This window comes from Megascapheus bottae, chromosome 15 (assembly GCF_031878675.1).
Source record: "Megascapheus bottae isolate mThoBot1 chromosome 15, mThoBot2.hap1, whole genome shotgun sequence".
NCBI lineage: Eukaryota > Metazoa > Chordata > Mammalia > Rodentia > Geomyidae > Megascapheus > Megascapheus bottae.
Window position 1 is genome coordinate 58,138,256 of NC_143523.1, and position 15,497 is coordinate 58,153,752.

At 51.9% G+C, this 15,497-nt stretch overlaps 1 protein-coding gene across 2 annotated transcripts; it reads right to left on the bottom strand.

Moving 5' to 3' along the window:
- Window positions 1-259: 259 nt before the first annotated feature.
- Window positions 260-13,163, bottom strand: Cxcl12 (C-X-C motif chemokine ligand 12). 2 transcript variants are annotated; one of them, XM_090346789.1, is made up of 4 exons: window positions 13,027-13,163; window positions 8,919-9,036; window positions 8,065-8,151; window positions 260-2,945 (listed from the first exon to the last, which is right to left on the bottom strand). In XM_090346789.1, the coding sequence occupies exons 1-4, from the start codon at window positions 13,085-13,087 to the stop codon at window positions 2,930-2,932; spliced, it is 282 nt and encodes a 93-aa protein (XP_090202915.1). In that variant the 5' UTR covers window positions 13,088-13,163; the 3' UTR covers window positions 260-2,929. The 2 variants fall into 2 exon arrangements, with proteins under 2 accessions (XP_090202915.1, XP_090202914.1); XM_090346788.1 differs by lacking the exon at window positions 260-2,945 and adding an exon at window positions 4,761-5,399.
- Between the last annotated feature and the right edge of the window lie 2,334 nt (window positions 13,164-15,497).

Below are 15,497 nucleotides of genomic sequence, written 5' to 3' on the forward strand. Positions count from 1 at the left end.
AGTAGAAATTGCTTCATAGAGCTGTTACTTATTTAAAAGGGGGTGGGGGTGGGGAGCCCCCCCTGCACACAGGAAGCTGCCTTCTTCGGGACCGTTTTCACATTATCTGGGAGACGCAATCGAAACAACACAAAATACAGCATTTATCACATGTAACATCGACTCCACCACTGCACAGACACCGAGAGTCCAGTGAGGCTGGGGGACCACACGTGTGCTCATTGCTTTCACTTCAGGCCACATGAGCAGCGTGCTGAACTATTTTTTTAGGGAGCACTTGTATAGAAGCAGCTCTCTTTGGGATGGATCAGAGAAGTTATATAGAGGGAACCAAGCATCTTGACCACTCAGCTAGCTGGGAAAGTTTGTCCACCTGTGACAGGTGACAAACTCTGAGTGAGGGAACCTTTCCCCATAAAAAAAAATCACCCCCAGAAGGATAAGATGGGATCCAATGGAACAAATTTAGGTCTCTGGACATCGTGCAGGGGATGTCCACAGTGCTACAGCACTGCTGTAGCAAGCTGAAGCTAATTTGTAGCAAACAGGTTGACAAGCAGAGGACTGTTCTGAGTGTCCTCCTGGGTATCTGGGTGTCTGGCCGAAGTAGGAAACACAACAGGGCAAGCAATACACATCACACGTTTGGATTCCAACACACAGCACATCTCTCGATCCCCACGGAAAGGCTGACAGCAAAGACCACCCCGGAGGTAACCAGAGCCCAAGAAAATGGCTACAAGCCGCACCAGCACGAGGAGCTTTCAAATGTCCAGAGCAGAGGCTCAGAGATGTGATTGACTTGTATTTTGAAAGAGGAAAGGGAAAGGTGGGGAGAGACTTTTCCTTTGCAAATGGACTGTTTGAACACAGATTGGCTTCCTGTGGGGATTCTATATTTAGGAGCAGATTGTTGGTTGAAGAACAAGTACACAAGTAATTCTAGTAACTCTACCCTTATTACAAACCCTTCTTTCCCAGGCAGGAAAAACAGATATGATTTCTTGATTAACTGTAGTGAAGATTTAGGGTTTTAGTTGCACACTGGCGGCTCACCCCTAGAATCCTAGCTACTCAGGAAGTTGAGATCTGAAGATCATGATTCAAAGCCAGCCAAGTTAGAAAGATCCATGAGACTCTTATCTCCAATTAAAAAGCCAAAAGTGGAGATATGGTTCAAGTTGTAGAGCTCCAGACCTTGAGGGAAAAAATGTCAAGTGAGAGCATGAGGTCCTGAGTTCAAGCCCCATACACAAAAATTTAGAGATCTGCTTTGTTTGTTGTCAAGAAAGAGATGGGAGTGGTCCTGACAGGCTCTGAGGGAAGATCTTCCAAACAAGCTATAGGAGAAATCCAAATTATTTCCCATATAACTCCTTATAGTGACAGGTTAATTTAAAAGAAAGGTTTTGAAACCCAGTTCTATATCCTTATGATGAATCAAGATTTCTATCCCATCGGCACCAGACTAGTTTTACACTGTATCTTGGCTGACTTGAGAATTTTAATTTTGTTTAAGTTAGGGCAAGTTGGCAATGAGTGGATTTCCATACAGTGTCCTATCAGGTGAGTTCTTCTGACTTTAATACCCCCCCACCCCATTCTCTTCATTTAAAAAATCTTGCTGGAATCTTTCAATAAAAAGGAAAAAGTTTGAGTGAGATTTCATGAAAATCCCAGGGGTCTACATTTTCAAACAGTTTAATATAGCTACTGATTATCTTCAGTAATGTTGGCCTTCCTTACAGCAATGCCTTGCTTTGCTTCCTGGAGGTGGGAAGTGACATTTAGTGGCAGGAGTAGCCAGATTATGGCATAAGGCAAATGGCAGCATTGTCCCAACAACAAGGAGGGTATGGTTGAGTTTTAAGCTGGAGGGCATATTCAGTTTATGGTTAACCTTAGGGGTTAACATGTTATTCCAAGATAATAATTGAACATTCTTTTCCTGCTCATTTCCCTTCTCCACCCTCAACTATGCTGAGCTTGATGGCACAAAGTCAGAAGTGCGGCTGTTAGACCCCAAAGATGCTAGAAATTGTGAGACGGATTCTCAAAGTCAATGCTGATATAAGCCACGGTCCCTTGGGCTCTGGTTATGGGCCCAGTGGGGAAACTGAGGCTGTTTGCCTCGGTTGCCACAGGGCCCGGGGACATGTCCTCACACTCAGCCTTTGCATTCGAGGAAGGAACAGGACACACACAGAGACATGGCCAGGACGATAACATTGGCTCTGAACGAAAGGACACTCGACTCCAGACAGCACACAGAGATACACAGCGTTTTCCAGGACCATCAGACCCATTTCTCACTCCTTCTTTGGCTCCCAGTTTAAATAAAAGCTTTAGGTCTTGAGAGGAGCTTTTTTCCTTTTTGGCAGAGTCATGGAGACAGTCTTGTGACACGTGACGATGGATGAGAGAGAGAAGGATGAGAAGAATGCGATGGATGCAGAGGAGAGCGCATGGCGGATGAGGGTGGGTCTTGCTCTTGCCCTGGCCTTGCACTTCTGCCAGGCCTCAGCCTGGGCTCGCTCCTGGGGAGGAGGTGAAGCCTAGCTCCCATTTGGAAAAGGGGGTGAAGCCTCCCGCCTCAGCTCTGAGAGATACAAAACTCATAAGGAGAGCAGGGGCTCCAGTAGAAACATACTACAGGGAAGCAAATTATATAATGGCCTCAGCCTAAACGCCTGTCACCAGTGACATTGGATAATCAAAGTAAATGAAAAAAAGTAGTAATAATAATACTAAACACCATGTCATTGCTATATAATCAAATAGTGAAAATAAAGCAAATGGTGCACAAACAGGGCTCTTAGAAATGCATCTGGCCCTGCGCAGGAGCAGGGGAAATGCCCACTGGCCTTTCCCTAACGCTGACTGCAGACCTAGGCTCCTCCTGTCATTTTCCTCAGGCGTTGAGCCTCTCTCACATCTTGAACCTCCTGTCAATAAGAACAGAGGGGACACCATTAAGGCCAGGTTCTCACCATCCACCTGGCGTGCTGAGCCGTGCTCGTGGAGGTGGCTGTCTTCCTTCCAGCTCCCAGGCGAGTGTCTTCCTTCCAAGGCCTGAGAGACCAGGGGGCAGAGGAGCCAGGGCCGAGGGTGGGGGGGGGGGGTCTGATGAGGGCAGAAGCAGAACATAGGCGGATGGATACAGCAAAGCAGGCCATGGAGACGCACAATGGCACAGGAAAGCAATGGCACAAGTTGTACACATAGAGCACCCTGCTTGAACCACAAGGACACTTGAGGCCCTTGCTGAGGCCACCCTGCCCTTGCTGAGGGCAAGTGGACCAAGGCTGTGGCCGTATCTCCACCCCTGCGGTGGCAAGTGCTTTGTGCAAGGCAAGGCCCAGGCAGCCTTAGGCCTTGGCATTTCCCTTGTCTGCCAACCACCCACATTCTTCTTCGGGATTTCTCAGCTGGCACCGCACCATGGGCTCTGGGGTAGTGGCCCCAGGGATAGGTTGCATGGACAATGTATTTTGGCACCTTTCTGGACAGCACATGGCAGCCCTCACCTCTCACCTGGAGGCCAACTTGGTGGAGCGTTTCCTAGTTTCAGCCCACGGGGTATAGGCAGGAGAGTTCTTCTGCTCTTGCGTGGAGACTGTCTTCTGCAGGCTGGAGCTCACCCTTGTAAGACTTTCTCAACTCATGAAACATAGAGACGCTCCAGGGAGTCACAGAAGCACAGGAGAGGAGCTGGCTTTTGTTCCCTAAGGCGAGTCCATGTCCTGCCCACCCTCGGAGTGTGGCAGGGACAGGATGGGGGTTCTCTGGGATTTGCTACCCTAGGGTGGCCTCAAGCAGGGCGATATCTCTCCCTACTGTCCTAGGAGGGACCTGACATCCCTCTCTAGACAGACTTCTTTGTTGCCTGGACATGGTGATGACCCCAAGCCAAACCTCTGAGACCAGACCACGCCTTGCATTCCTAGGATAGGGCCACAGCCCCGGGTAGCCCAGCCAAGAGCCAAAGAGATGCCTGAACAGATGATGAGTGAGGCAGGCGATGTATTTCTGCCCACCCAGAGGCTAGGGCCTACTGTCCTGAGATCTGATGAAAGCAATGAGGGCTGGAAGCTGCCAGAGAAAAAAAGTGGCTGTAGGCAGGGCAGGACCTCCGCTGCAGTAAACTCTTCCCAGGAGGAGTGGAGGTGGCTGCCAGTTACTTAGTGCTGGAATCCTAAGGGAGAGTATTAAAACACGAGGGACCCAAGAAGATGGACATGTAGGGTCTTTGGTGGGTTTCTTTTTCCTGGAATTTGTCTGGTCCATCCTCCAACCACCTCTTCTTTTGGCATCGATTTGTTGAAATTACCAACAAGAGCTCTGGGGTACAAGGTTGGGTGGGGGTGCCAAGAAGGCCAAAGTCCTTCTACATCCTTTCAGTCCGAAGCAGACCGAAACAAAATCATCCTCAGATGAACGGGAAGGGGACAGGGAACAGCATGGAGGAAAGTTCTAGAACTTTGATTCTAGTCATAGAAGGCAAGCCGTTCCCTTAGGTAAGGAGTGAGGACTCCGTGGGCCCTGACCCCACGATGTCATGGCAGAGATCTTCCTGGGAGAACGGGGAAGGGTACAGCCTAGGGCTGGGGGCGCCTCACATCTGTGCACATCTGTCCTCCATGTGGGAGGCCCCCATGGAAAGACAAGAGGGTGAATTGCCTGAGGAGCAGGCTTCCCTGAGAAACACTTCCCATCTGTTCTCTGGCCGTTGAATCTTTTCCTCCTGCTTGGCTCACACACCCCACCCCGGCTGTGTGAGTGGCTTTGAGGAGGGATAACAGGGACAGAGATGTCCCTTGCCAGGGACTGAGGCTGGGGGGAGCGGAACAGGACCTAAGAGTAAGTCAGTCACCTCCCCTGCAAGGGCAGGCAACGATGGGAAAGGAAGGCAGAAGACACAAGGCCTTCCCAGAGCAGGCACCTCGGGTGGGGCTGGTAACCTGGCCAGGCCCAGGAATGCAGGCTTCCTTTCCTGTGAGCTAGGGAAGCTTCTTATTGGAGGGCTGAGCTCAGATGATGCTGGAGACTGTCAGCCATGCTAGGAAGGTCCTGGATGCACACAGACTCCTGTCCCAGCATCCAGCCCAGTCTCTGAGCACCTTTCTTCATAACTTAGCAGACCGAGAAAAGGGGCCTTTAAATGCACAAAAATAGAGGGGGGGGGGGGAGTGCTGACCACTCCCCCAGGGGGCGGGTCCGCCCTGGAAGGAGGGGCATAGAGCGGATTTACAAAGCTTGAGAGCTCAGGGCATTGTGGTCCAGTCTGTCTCCAGGTGGCAGATAACTAGTTTTTCCTTTTCTGGGCAGCCTTTCTCTTCTTCTGTCGCTTCTTTTTTCCTATCTTTTCTTTTTTCCCCACTTTTTCTTCTCTGCGCCCCCTTAGATAAAATTAGTAGAACCATTAATCATTTGGAAGGAAATACATAAGGAGTTTAACTCAACCTGTGTGATATTGAACACTGTCCCCTCCCCCACCACCCTGGGGGTCAGCTTAACTAGGGCCAGGCCTAAAGATCTTGGGACAAATCACTGATCACAAGTAATGAATGTAAAGATATTTCTCCTCTTTCCTGAGCAGAGATTAAGAGGCTCATGGACATTTCTCCCTGGGCTGACTTTGAACCGTGATCTTTCAGGTCTCAGTCTCCTGAGTAGCTAGGATTACAGGTGTGAGCTACCACACCCAGCTCCCAAAGCACTAACTCTAAAAAAAGGGAAATGAACCTCTGCCTTTTAAAAATCAGACACCACCTTGGAGGTTGGTGTCTCTGGGCTCAGGGGTTCCGGTGACTCCCCAGGAGAGGAGAAGGAAGGCAGCCACGGTCCCATTTCTCCTTTCTGGGTGCCAGGGAGTGCCCCTCTGGGGTGACTGGCATTGTTCTGGAGATGTACAGGGCAGAGAGCTGGTTAGCAGGAGTTTGTTAGAGCACTGGCCCCTGACTGTCGTATTAAAATGGTTCAAGCTGCATGGTATTTAATGATTTATGGGGGGATGCCACCAGTTTCCATGGAGGCCGGATATTAACCGTGGCCGGGAATCATGGGATTTGACATTATTATTATTATTTTTTAACATGGGAAGATGGGAAGGCTTGATATTACTGGGTTGAGTCTCTGGGGATTACATGAGGTTGTTAGGAAAACTGAGGAAGGGGAGGAGGAAAGAGGAGGGGAATTAGTGAGTCAAATATTATTTATTGGAAAATTAGCACTCTACTTCCTGTTGGATTGAACAATGTTAAAAAGGTCAAAAGTCAAGCTGTAGAAGTGATGAGCTTCTGAGAAGAGCCCGGGATGAGTCTTCTCATTGCCTAAGAGCTCGAGTCCTTGTTTCAGGTAAAGGAATTCCCACATACAGTAGGAGAGGTGCACGGTATGAAAACAATTCACCTTTTATTGCTAGTGCAGATAGTGTCACAGTTGATACAGTTTCGGTACAAGTGATAAAATACACTGTCCCTAACTACATTGAAATGCTTGAATCACATTTCTAGATCAGATATCTATATTTCTTTACAAATTGCCAGTGGTTTACGATCACAGATAAAAGTTACCTACTGACATTTTGGCTCCACTTCAGATATATGAATTGTTTAACTACAAATATATTCTGAAATACATTTGTCTGCTAAAGAAACGTTAAAAAAATGTGCACAAAAAGAAAAAAAATATATATAAATGCCTTACAAAAAGTTACAAATACCACCAGGCCCATCTGTGAATCACATGTATACAAAGGGATTTTATCTTGCCCACATTTTTTGGTGGGGGGAATCTAAACTCCCTGCGGTGGCTTCAGGAACAGGGGTTCATGGCAAGATATTGGTTTATGCCTTTTTCCCCCCACTTCTGATTCTATAAACCACAACTTTGTACAGCCACCGATGGTATTTCCCCTCACAGGCTTCAGATGCAATCAGAGAAGCTGCTCTCCTAATGCAAGCTCTCAGATTGCAATTTGTATTTACTAAAATTTTTACAAAATTTGTCTTTTTGTGGGAATGACCAAGGCCTGATTTCAGATCCTCCAGGAGGGACCGGCTCCATTCTGGAGGAGAAGGCCAAAGAGGGATCTCACAGAGGGCCCCAGTGGGGGGAGGGGGGGATGGGAGGAGGAGGAGGCAGGGCGGGGCCTCTGCCAGTCATCCTAGCCCATGGGACTAGCGTTGATTGGGTACAGAATAAGAAGCAGAAGCAAGGTAAGGCATGCTTGCAGAGCCAGGAGAGAGCAGGGAGGGCTGGGAGGGCTCTCTGAGCACAGTCCACAGTGACAGCTTCTACCTGGAGCCCTAGCTCCAATCATTGAACTTGAGAAAGGGGGTGAATGTGATGGTGACAGAAGAATCCCCAGAGCAGGAGGGCCTCTCCCTGCAGGGCTCTATCCTACCCTCCCTCCAATCTCAGGAAGGAAGGGAGGGAGGGAGGAAGGGAGGGAGGGGAAAGGGAGGGAAGAAGGAAAGGGAGAGGGAGGGAAGGAGGGAAAAAGGAAGGAAGGAAAAGAAAAGAATTAAGGGAGAAAAGCAGGAAGAAAGAAAAGGAAAAACGTAGAGAAGGGAGGAAGAAAGGGAGGAAAAGAACACTTTTTTGCTCTCCCTTTGAAGAATCTGTCACTGAGCTGTCCCCAGAGGCCCCGGGGAGGAAAGGAGAAAACTCCAAAACAAACCAATACAAATCTTGAATCCATTATTGATTTAAAAAAATGATTATGAGGATGATAATGACCATGATGATGATGATGATGATTATGCTGACTGGTTGGGGGAATAATACATTTGTCTTAGAAAAACCCCAGTTATATATAACAGCTCCATCGTGGAAGGGAGGGATGAATACAAGTTGCAGTATGGAACCAGCTGCTATAGGTGCAGAATCCATATGCTGGTCAACCCTCAGGCACAGCCCGGGCTCAGTGCTGCCCCCTGCAGGCCCCCCTGGCCTTGGCACTCAGACCCTTCCCCCCAGCCCAGCCCTGGCATCTCACAGGTGTGTTAGCCTTCCTCAATGGTCTATGCAACGTCTTTCGGGTTGGGTTCTCCTGCTTACTTGTTTAAAGCTTTCTCCAGGTATTCTTGAATCCACTTTAACTTAGGGTCAATGCACACTTGTCGGTTGTTGCTCTTTAGCCTTGCCCTGTGGAAACAGAAGAGGCGACAGGGTACAGGTGGGTGGGGAGCTCAGCACCCAGTGTGGTGCCACTGCTGTAAGGGTCCACGAATGTGTGGGTGGGGGAGGACACAAAACAGGTGTGTGGCAGGGCCATGAAGGAACTTGGAGTGACTGCACTCTCTGGAAGGGACCCTCGGATGAAGTGACAGCAGGGGATATGTGAGATGGTGGCTTTTGAAGGAGAAGTCCAGAGCTTGGCAAAGGAAGAAAGAGGAAAGACAACAAATACACCAGAAGGGTCAAAGGGCAGAGGGGATGTAAAGAAGATGGAGACAGGATGCTCAAGAACAGAAGTGGGCAGAGGAATGCAGACTAAATGGGGAAGGTTCTGGAAACTTTTGAAGAGATTTGATTTTGATTTTGCCGGGCATCGTGTGTGTGTGTGTGTGTGTGTGTGTGTGTGTGTGTGTGTGTGTGTGTGTGTGTGCATGTGTGCAGGTATCAGGACTTGAACTCAGGGACTCCCTCTCTCACTTGGCTGTGTTTGCTGCTCAAGGCAAGGCCTGCACACTAAAAAAACTGAGGTAGACGACTGAACTCCACCACAGAGGCTTGTGAAAGTGGGGAGCACAAAGAACCCAGCAAGGCATCTGATGGCTGTTGGGGTGGCATCCATGAAGTGCTCCCGGGAACAAAGCTGCCACCAATGACAGACAGCAAGCTCGAGCCTGTCTAGCTATCCTGTGTGATCATTCTTGACAGCATCCCTCAGGAACCCATTTTGCACGTACACAATCTGAAGGGCGCAGTTTGGAGTGTTGAGGATTTTGAGATGCTTGACATTTGCTCTGGCAATGTGGCTCTCGAAGAATCGGCATGGACATCTGTAGCTCAGGCTGACAGGTTTCCCTAGAGGAAAGCATGAGAGCAGAGCCACGGGTTACTATCCTTGTGTGGGAGATGGGTGGGGCGAGAAAGCACAGCTAGACTATAATATGTATATACCATGGTATGTACGCATACATATACACACTGTGAGATATATCCATGAGTGCATGAATGCACGGACAAACACCAATTTACAGACCTAATTTCACTCTTCTTTATGGCCAAATAGGTGTATCATACATATATAGATATAGATATGGATATAGATCCCATGATACAGAGACAGAGAGGTAGATTGAAGCATCTAGATTGGTGCCTGGCATTAGTGCACACTTCTATCTTGCACACTGATTCTCACTCCTTCCTATAGCTGTATGCATGCTCTAGGGGTGCACAGGCTGGCTGGGCAGAGCCTCTACAGGAGGGCCCATGGGGGTTTGGTGAGAGATGGTCTATACAATCTGGGCAGAAACTACAAAGACCCAGTCTAGGACAGAGATCCACTGGCCTGGCGACCCTGCTCAAGCTGGGATGGGGGGTGAGGGGCCCTGGCCCAGGCTGGGACCCACTGCAGAGCTGGAGAATGCTACCCTCCCCCACCTGAATTCACCTTCAGCTCAGGCCTGGAAACCACAAAAGAATCCTGCCTGCTTCCTACCTGGAGTTCCCAGGGAGCAGGCTCTTCCCCGGGTTGGAAGTGGGGGGCAGGGTGCTTTTACAAACCAGGGCCTCCTGGATCCCATTACCATCTTTGTTTGCCAATTCACCAATTTGCAAAAAATGCCATAATTGACACTCATTAGTGTAAATTAGCAAGAGGCTCCTTTAAGACTCACTCTTAATTCCAGAATTGCAAGTCCTGGGGCAGGGGAGGCTGAAATGGAGGGCGGGGGGAGGGGAGAGGTTCGATTTTTCTCCTTTAGATTTTATCCTAGCTCTACTGAATTACCCCTCAAATTTATTTGAATTCATGTCAATCTGTGGATCCTTTCATCAGGGATTAAATACGTGTCTGAGAATATTTAATCCAGGGATTTTTTTTTAAGTTTGTTGATTGATTTCTTTCTATGTGTGCCTATTTACAGAGGCCCACAGAGTCAGGGTTCCAAGCCTTGTGAGTGAGGGTTTTGCTTTTCTCCAAACACTAAGTCTGGAGAACGCAGACTCCACCCCCACCAAACACCACAGGCAACTTCTTGAAAACCATGAGAAGATAGCCTGTTATCAGGGTGCAGAAAGAAAGAAAAAAGTATAATCACCAGCTTCGTGGGTCCCTGTACCCAGAACACCTGGGATCGGGACCGCTGAGAAGCCCAAGGCATCTTCCTCCTCGAACCTTCCTCGAACCCTTGCTAGGCTGCCGCCTCTGAGCTTCCTGGCATTTCCCTAGGCCCCTCCGCTGGGGGAGGGGAGCTGGGACTAATGAAGTCTAGCAGCCAGGCAGGACTAGTCCCAACCCCAGGACAGGGAGTTTGAAGGTCACAATGGCAGCACCAAGGGGGTGGGGGTGCTACTTCTTTCCCCCACGTTTCCAAAAGCTGTCAGCCTCCCACCCCCAGACGGAGCAGTGGAGATCAGAAGTCAAAGGCAAATCCCAAACCTGGAGCGCTCACCCCTCCCCCACTGTGCATCTGTGCATTTCCTACAAAGGCAAACCCCTACTCTCATTCCCAAAACCCCACTCCCAGCTGGTCTAGCGGGGAGTTTCATCAGATTGGAGAAAAGTGACAGAACCTCCAGGAGTCCTCACACAGAGAGACCCCTCTCCACCTTCACCTCCACCTCCCGTCCATTCCCACTGGCTTTTTGTTAATGTCACTAGCTTTACAGCTTGGCCCCATTATGTCACATCCCTCATCCTAGATGCTTAGGAAGCCCCGATCTAAGGATCCTGGTTCAAAGCCAACTCTGGGAGTCAAGTCCATGAGACTCATATCTCCAAGTAACCAGCAAAATCGCTAGAAGTGGAGCTATGGCTCAAGTAAGTAGAGTTCTGGCATGCATATGTCTATTTGAGTGTGACTCTAAAGGTTCTAGTGGCTCCTATGTCACTTTAAGTTGAGATAGAGAGAAATTTCTAGAGAACCCTCCACATTAATACCAGTCAGAGCCCTGGCTAGCAGCTCCTCCAAGCAGGCTCCAGGCTAGAACCCACCCTTGGGTTTAATGCTGAAAACTTCTGAGCCCCCAGAGGCCCAGTGCTTGATAGAGTCAGCTAATGGGAAGAGGGCAAGAATCCTAGCAGGGTCGCCCCAGGGTGTGGCCTGGGGACTACAGAGGCTGAAGGGGAATCTAGAGCCCATGCAGTAAAGAAGAAAGAAACCATAAGTGCCCCAGGGACGGGGACAACTCCATACAAACAGGGAGAGATATCTGTGGGTGAGGCACCCCGCTTTCTCAGTGTACCCCCAGGACAGCTGTACCCTGGACTTGAGGACTTGGGTGTCTGGACTCCAGGACTTGGTCTCTGCACTCTTGCTTCTCAAGCCATTTCCAAGGAACACTAGAATATTTGTAATCCTTACTAAATTAACTAAATTATTAACACCCAAACCACAGTGTTCCTTGACCCAGGAGGCAAGGGACGAAGAGTGACAAGGGGTAGTCTTTCAGATCTTAGCAGCAACAACAAAAAAACCCTCCTGAAATTGCATTCAGTAAAGGTCATTTTAACCCACAACTCCCTCATGCTTTTAGGCAATGCTTCCCTCCACGAGTTTAGCCCTATTTCTCAGCTGCTCTGTGGTCTGGAACCCGGGAGAACTCTGCCAAACGCTAGGGCACACTCCATCTGCAAAAACCACAGCTGTGCCACCACGCAGCACTCCAAAGTGTTGTTTAATAGCCAGGCATTGGTCGCTCACGCCTGTAATCCCAACCTCTCAGGAGGTTGAGATCCGAGGACCACAGTTTGAAGCCAGTTGAAGGCAGAAAAGTCCAGAGTCTGGAGACTCTTAGCTCCAACGAATCGGCAAAAAGCCCCAAATGAAGGTTGGCTTGAGTGCCAAAGCATCAAAAGCCAGGCAACAGTGTAAGGCTCTGAGTTCAAGCCGCAGTACCAACACAAACACATAATGGAGTTTTGCAACCCAGGAAGGACAACAGCCTGACTGAGAGGGTTTTGTTTTTTGTGTTCAGAGGCAATGGTTTATTTTGTTTTGCAGCAATGGTGTCCTGTAACAGAGTAGCCAGTTTTTCCTTTGGCGTCAAAAAGAGCCAAAAGAAAGGAAGCCGCCTGGCTCCCAGTGAAACGGGACACCGCGATTCCCAGTGGCCCAAGGCCTGGGTGCGGGGCTGGCCGCGACAAAGGCCCCTGTCTGCAGGTGTGTCAGGGGGCTGGGAGCACGCGCACGGCCTGGACGACCTCTCGGCCTTGCTCCAGTGACCCCAGGAAGTGGCGTGGAGACAGTGAACAGACACGTACCTCCATCGCGTCGCTGCGGACCATCGAGCTGCGCCGAAGCGCGGCCTGGCGGGTGGCGCAAGCCAGCCAGCTGCGCAGCACCGCGGGCCAGAGTCTGGCCCGGCGCCCCGCGAAGGTTGCGGGAAGCGGGGATCAAGCTTCCCTTGGAAGAGACGCTCGCGCAGCTGCGGCACCCGAGCTAGCCACCCCACCGAGCCAAGCGCTATCCTCGCACTTGGCCGATCGGCGCTGCGGAGCCCATTGCAAGCAGCGCCCGGGTGGATATCGCTCCCGCCCGGTGCGCGGCGGGACCCCGAGACGACTCCTCATGGAAAGCGAGCTCGGCGCGGGCCGGGGGCCCCGGTTCCCATCCCCGCGCGCCCAGAACGTCTCCCCATGCACCCCGCTGTGGATCCCGCGGCTGCACTTTGCGGAGCGCATCTCCCCGGACAAGGCGCATGGGGGTACGGGGTGGGGGAGGGTCCTGCCTCGGTTTCCCAAATGGCGCGATCTGGGGCACCGGCAAACCATAGTCGCTTCACCAAGCTGCAACTAGAATTTGGCACAAGTCCCTAGCCGGGTCTCGGCTGCCGAGCGCAAAAACTCACCATCGCTGAGGCAGAGCGCGGCCAGCACCAGGGCCAGCACGGCGATGACCTTGGGGTCCATGGCGCGAGAGGAGGGTGCGCCGGGCGGGACGCGAGCGGGCGGAGCGGCGGTGGAGAGTGAAAGTGTGGTGGCGGGAGGCTGCGGCCGGGCGCTTTAGAGGCGCGGAGCCGGGCGGGGCGGGGCGGGGCGCGGGCGAGGGGCGGCGGCGAGGGGCGGGCCTGGCCGCCCCGGGCTCCGAGGCCGGTCTCCGCCCCGCACCCGGCCTGCCCCTCGGGGCGCTGTGCGCTCTGATCTTTGATCCCGGGATCCACGGGGTCGGGCACCGTGGGCCAGGACCACAGAGAGGCTCCCAGCCTCCCCGTGGGATGGAATGGTTATTGCGCAAATGGGGAAACTGAGGACAAGTGGAGGGTTGGAAAGCTGAGAGACAGCTTTTCTTTGATGAGACTGGTGAACCCCAATGAGTAACAATGAGTACAATGAGTAACGCCTCAAAGGCGTTCTAAGGTAACCCAGATATATAGAAATTCAGGGTGACCCATCATGGGCATCCTGCGCCCGACAGGGGCACTTGACCGACCGCGGGCAATGTCACCTGTCACCCGTCTTCGCAATCCGAGTGGCAATAATGCCAAACTCCGCGTCCCGCGCGCGCCCCGGCTTCCACGAACGCGGGGTTCTAGCTAGGTAACCATTACCTGCGCAAGAGCCGAGCCCTTTGTCCAGGCAGCTGTCGGTGGCTGCGGTGAATGTCCAGCCTTTCCCTGCCCTTGGCCCTTCGGTTGTATGTGAGAAGGGGTTGATCCGTTGTCCCCCGCCGTGGAGACTGAATAACTCCCCGGGATTGTACTTTCTGCCACCCCCGTGGGTGAGAGATCTAGTCTCCCCCCTTTGCTAGGACTGTGATGGGGGGTCGTGCTTGGAAAACTGCACACTGCTAATAGTCCCTTTGGCGGGATCCGGTCCTCCCGGGTCCTCTGGTCCTCCCGCCCCACGCCGCTCACTAGGGACAGAGATCCACCCGGATGAGTGGAACAGGGTCTGGGAGGTGCAGGGGTGGGGTCGAGTCCCCTTTGGGTCGTCCTCTGAGACGACGGGCCAAGCGGCTCCAGCCACTGCTCCAGCCAGCCAGTGGCGTGGATTCTGAGCTCACGTCCATCCGAGGGGCGTCCCATCCAGGCTTAGCCCCTGGAAAACGAATTCTGGAGTGAGGCCGGGACTCGGGGGTCCGTGTGGGGATCCAGGCAGGACGGTGACCCGGAGGCTACCGGGACTCCGGGACTGCAGCCCTAGGAGCGAGCACCCCCCTCCGGCACAGCCACTTTGGTCCAAAGTTAGAAGCACCTTGGACGTGCACGTGGCTCTTTCGATCATTCAACACGCCTGGCAATTGTGGGCTGGGAACTGGAACCCCATTAACTCGATCCCTGCCTTCTAGAAATCTAAACATCCACCCAACAACGCAATCCCCCCACATCGTCCTCCTTTACCTTGTCCCAGAGTTCCGAGGCTGGCGATTCTAAAGCCCTGCGTCCAGCAAGGCCATGGACTGGCCAAGCCCTGGGAACGGCTGGGATCTGCCGCCCTCTGGTGGCCACGGCCCCGCGCCCGCAGCCTATACTACAGATGGAATGGTCAGCAGCGGGCAGCAGGGCCATGGCCCCTGGACAGCCCCGGGCCACCCCAGAGAATCGGGGAGACTCCCCCCTCCCCTCCCCTGCAAATACAACCAAAGCGGGAGCCAAGACTCCTGGGGAGGAAGGCTAGGGCTGAAGCTCTGGTGAACCCCAGCTTCCAATCTGGCTGTTTTGCACCGCTGCACCCCAGTGACTCGGGGTAGGGAAGTTCGTGTGGCACCCCACCAGTGGGACCCCACTCGTGGCACCCGCTCCTCTGCCATTCACTCCGTGAAATAGTTGGACTACTAAAATAAGACAAGAATTCCTTCTCCTGGAGTCTGCATATTGGGTGCGTGCAGAGGGGGGTGCTAGGAGGGGCTCCCCCATACACCAAGCACCTAATACACAGGCATTGCATGATCTGCAGAGAAGAGCTGCCAGAATTTGAAAGGGCGGGGGCAGGGAGCCGTGTTTTGTATAAAATCTCTACAATTGTGTACCTGACTTAAACTGAAAATCCCAAATGCTCTGGAGGATTGGGGGGTGGGGGGGGGAGGCAGACAGATCGGGCCTTCAGATTCTTAGAGCCTTGCATTTGCTCAAGCAGCTTGCTTGCTTAGTTGGCTCTCTGCCACTTGAGCCATGCTTCTAGCTCAGGTCTTAGTTAGAGATGAAATCTTAAGGACTTTTCTTCCTGGGATGGTTTAGAACTACAGTCCTGTGGATCTCAGCCTCCGGTCGAGGTAGGATTACAGGTGTGAGGCATCTAACCCCATCTGACCCTCAAGTTACCTGGCTCTAGTTTCACATGTTCACTGAATATTAAGACTGTATTCATCTATCCTGTATCT

What these genes read in the sequence shown, in the direction of transcription:
- Cxcl12 (XM_090346788.1), bottom strand. Translation starts at nt 13,087, where the DNA reads ATGGACCCCAAGGTCATCGCCGTGCTGGCCCTGGTGCTGGCCGCGCTC. An exon ending in CGCGCTCTGCCTCAGCGATG is followed by an intron (nt 9,037 to 13,026) that starts GTGAGTTTTTGC and finishes GCTTTCCTCTAG; the next exon opens with GGAAACCTGTCAGCCTGAGC. An exon ending in AACTGCGCCCTTCAGATTGT is followed by an intron (nt 8,152 to 8,918) that starts GTACGTGCAAAA and finishes CTGTTTCCACAG; the next exon opens with GGCAAGGCTAAAGAGCAACA.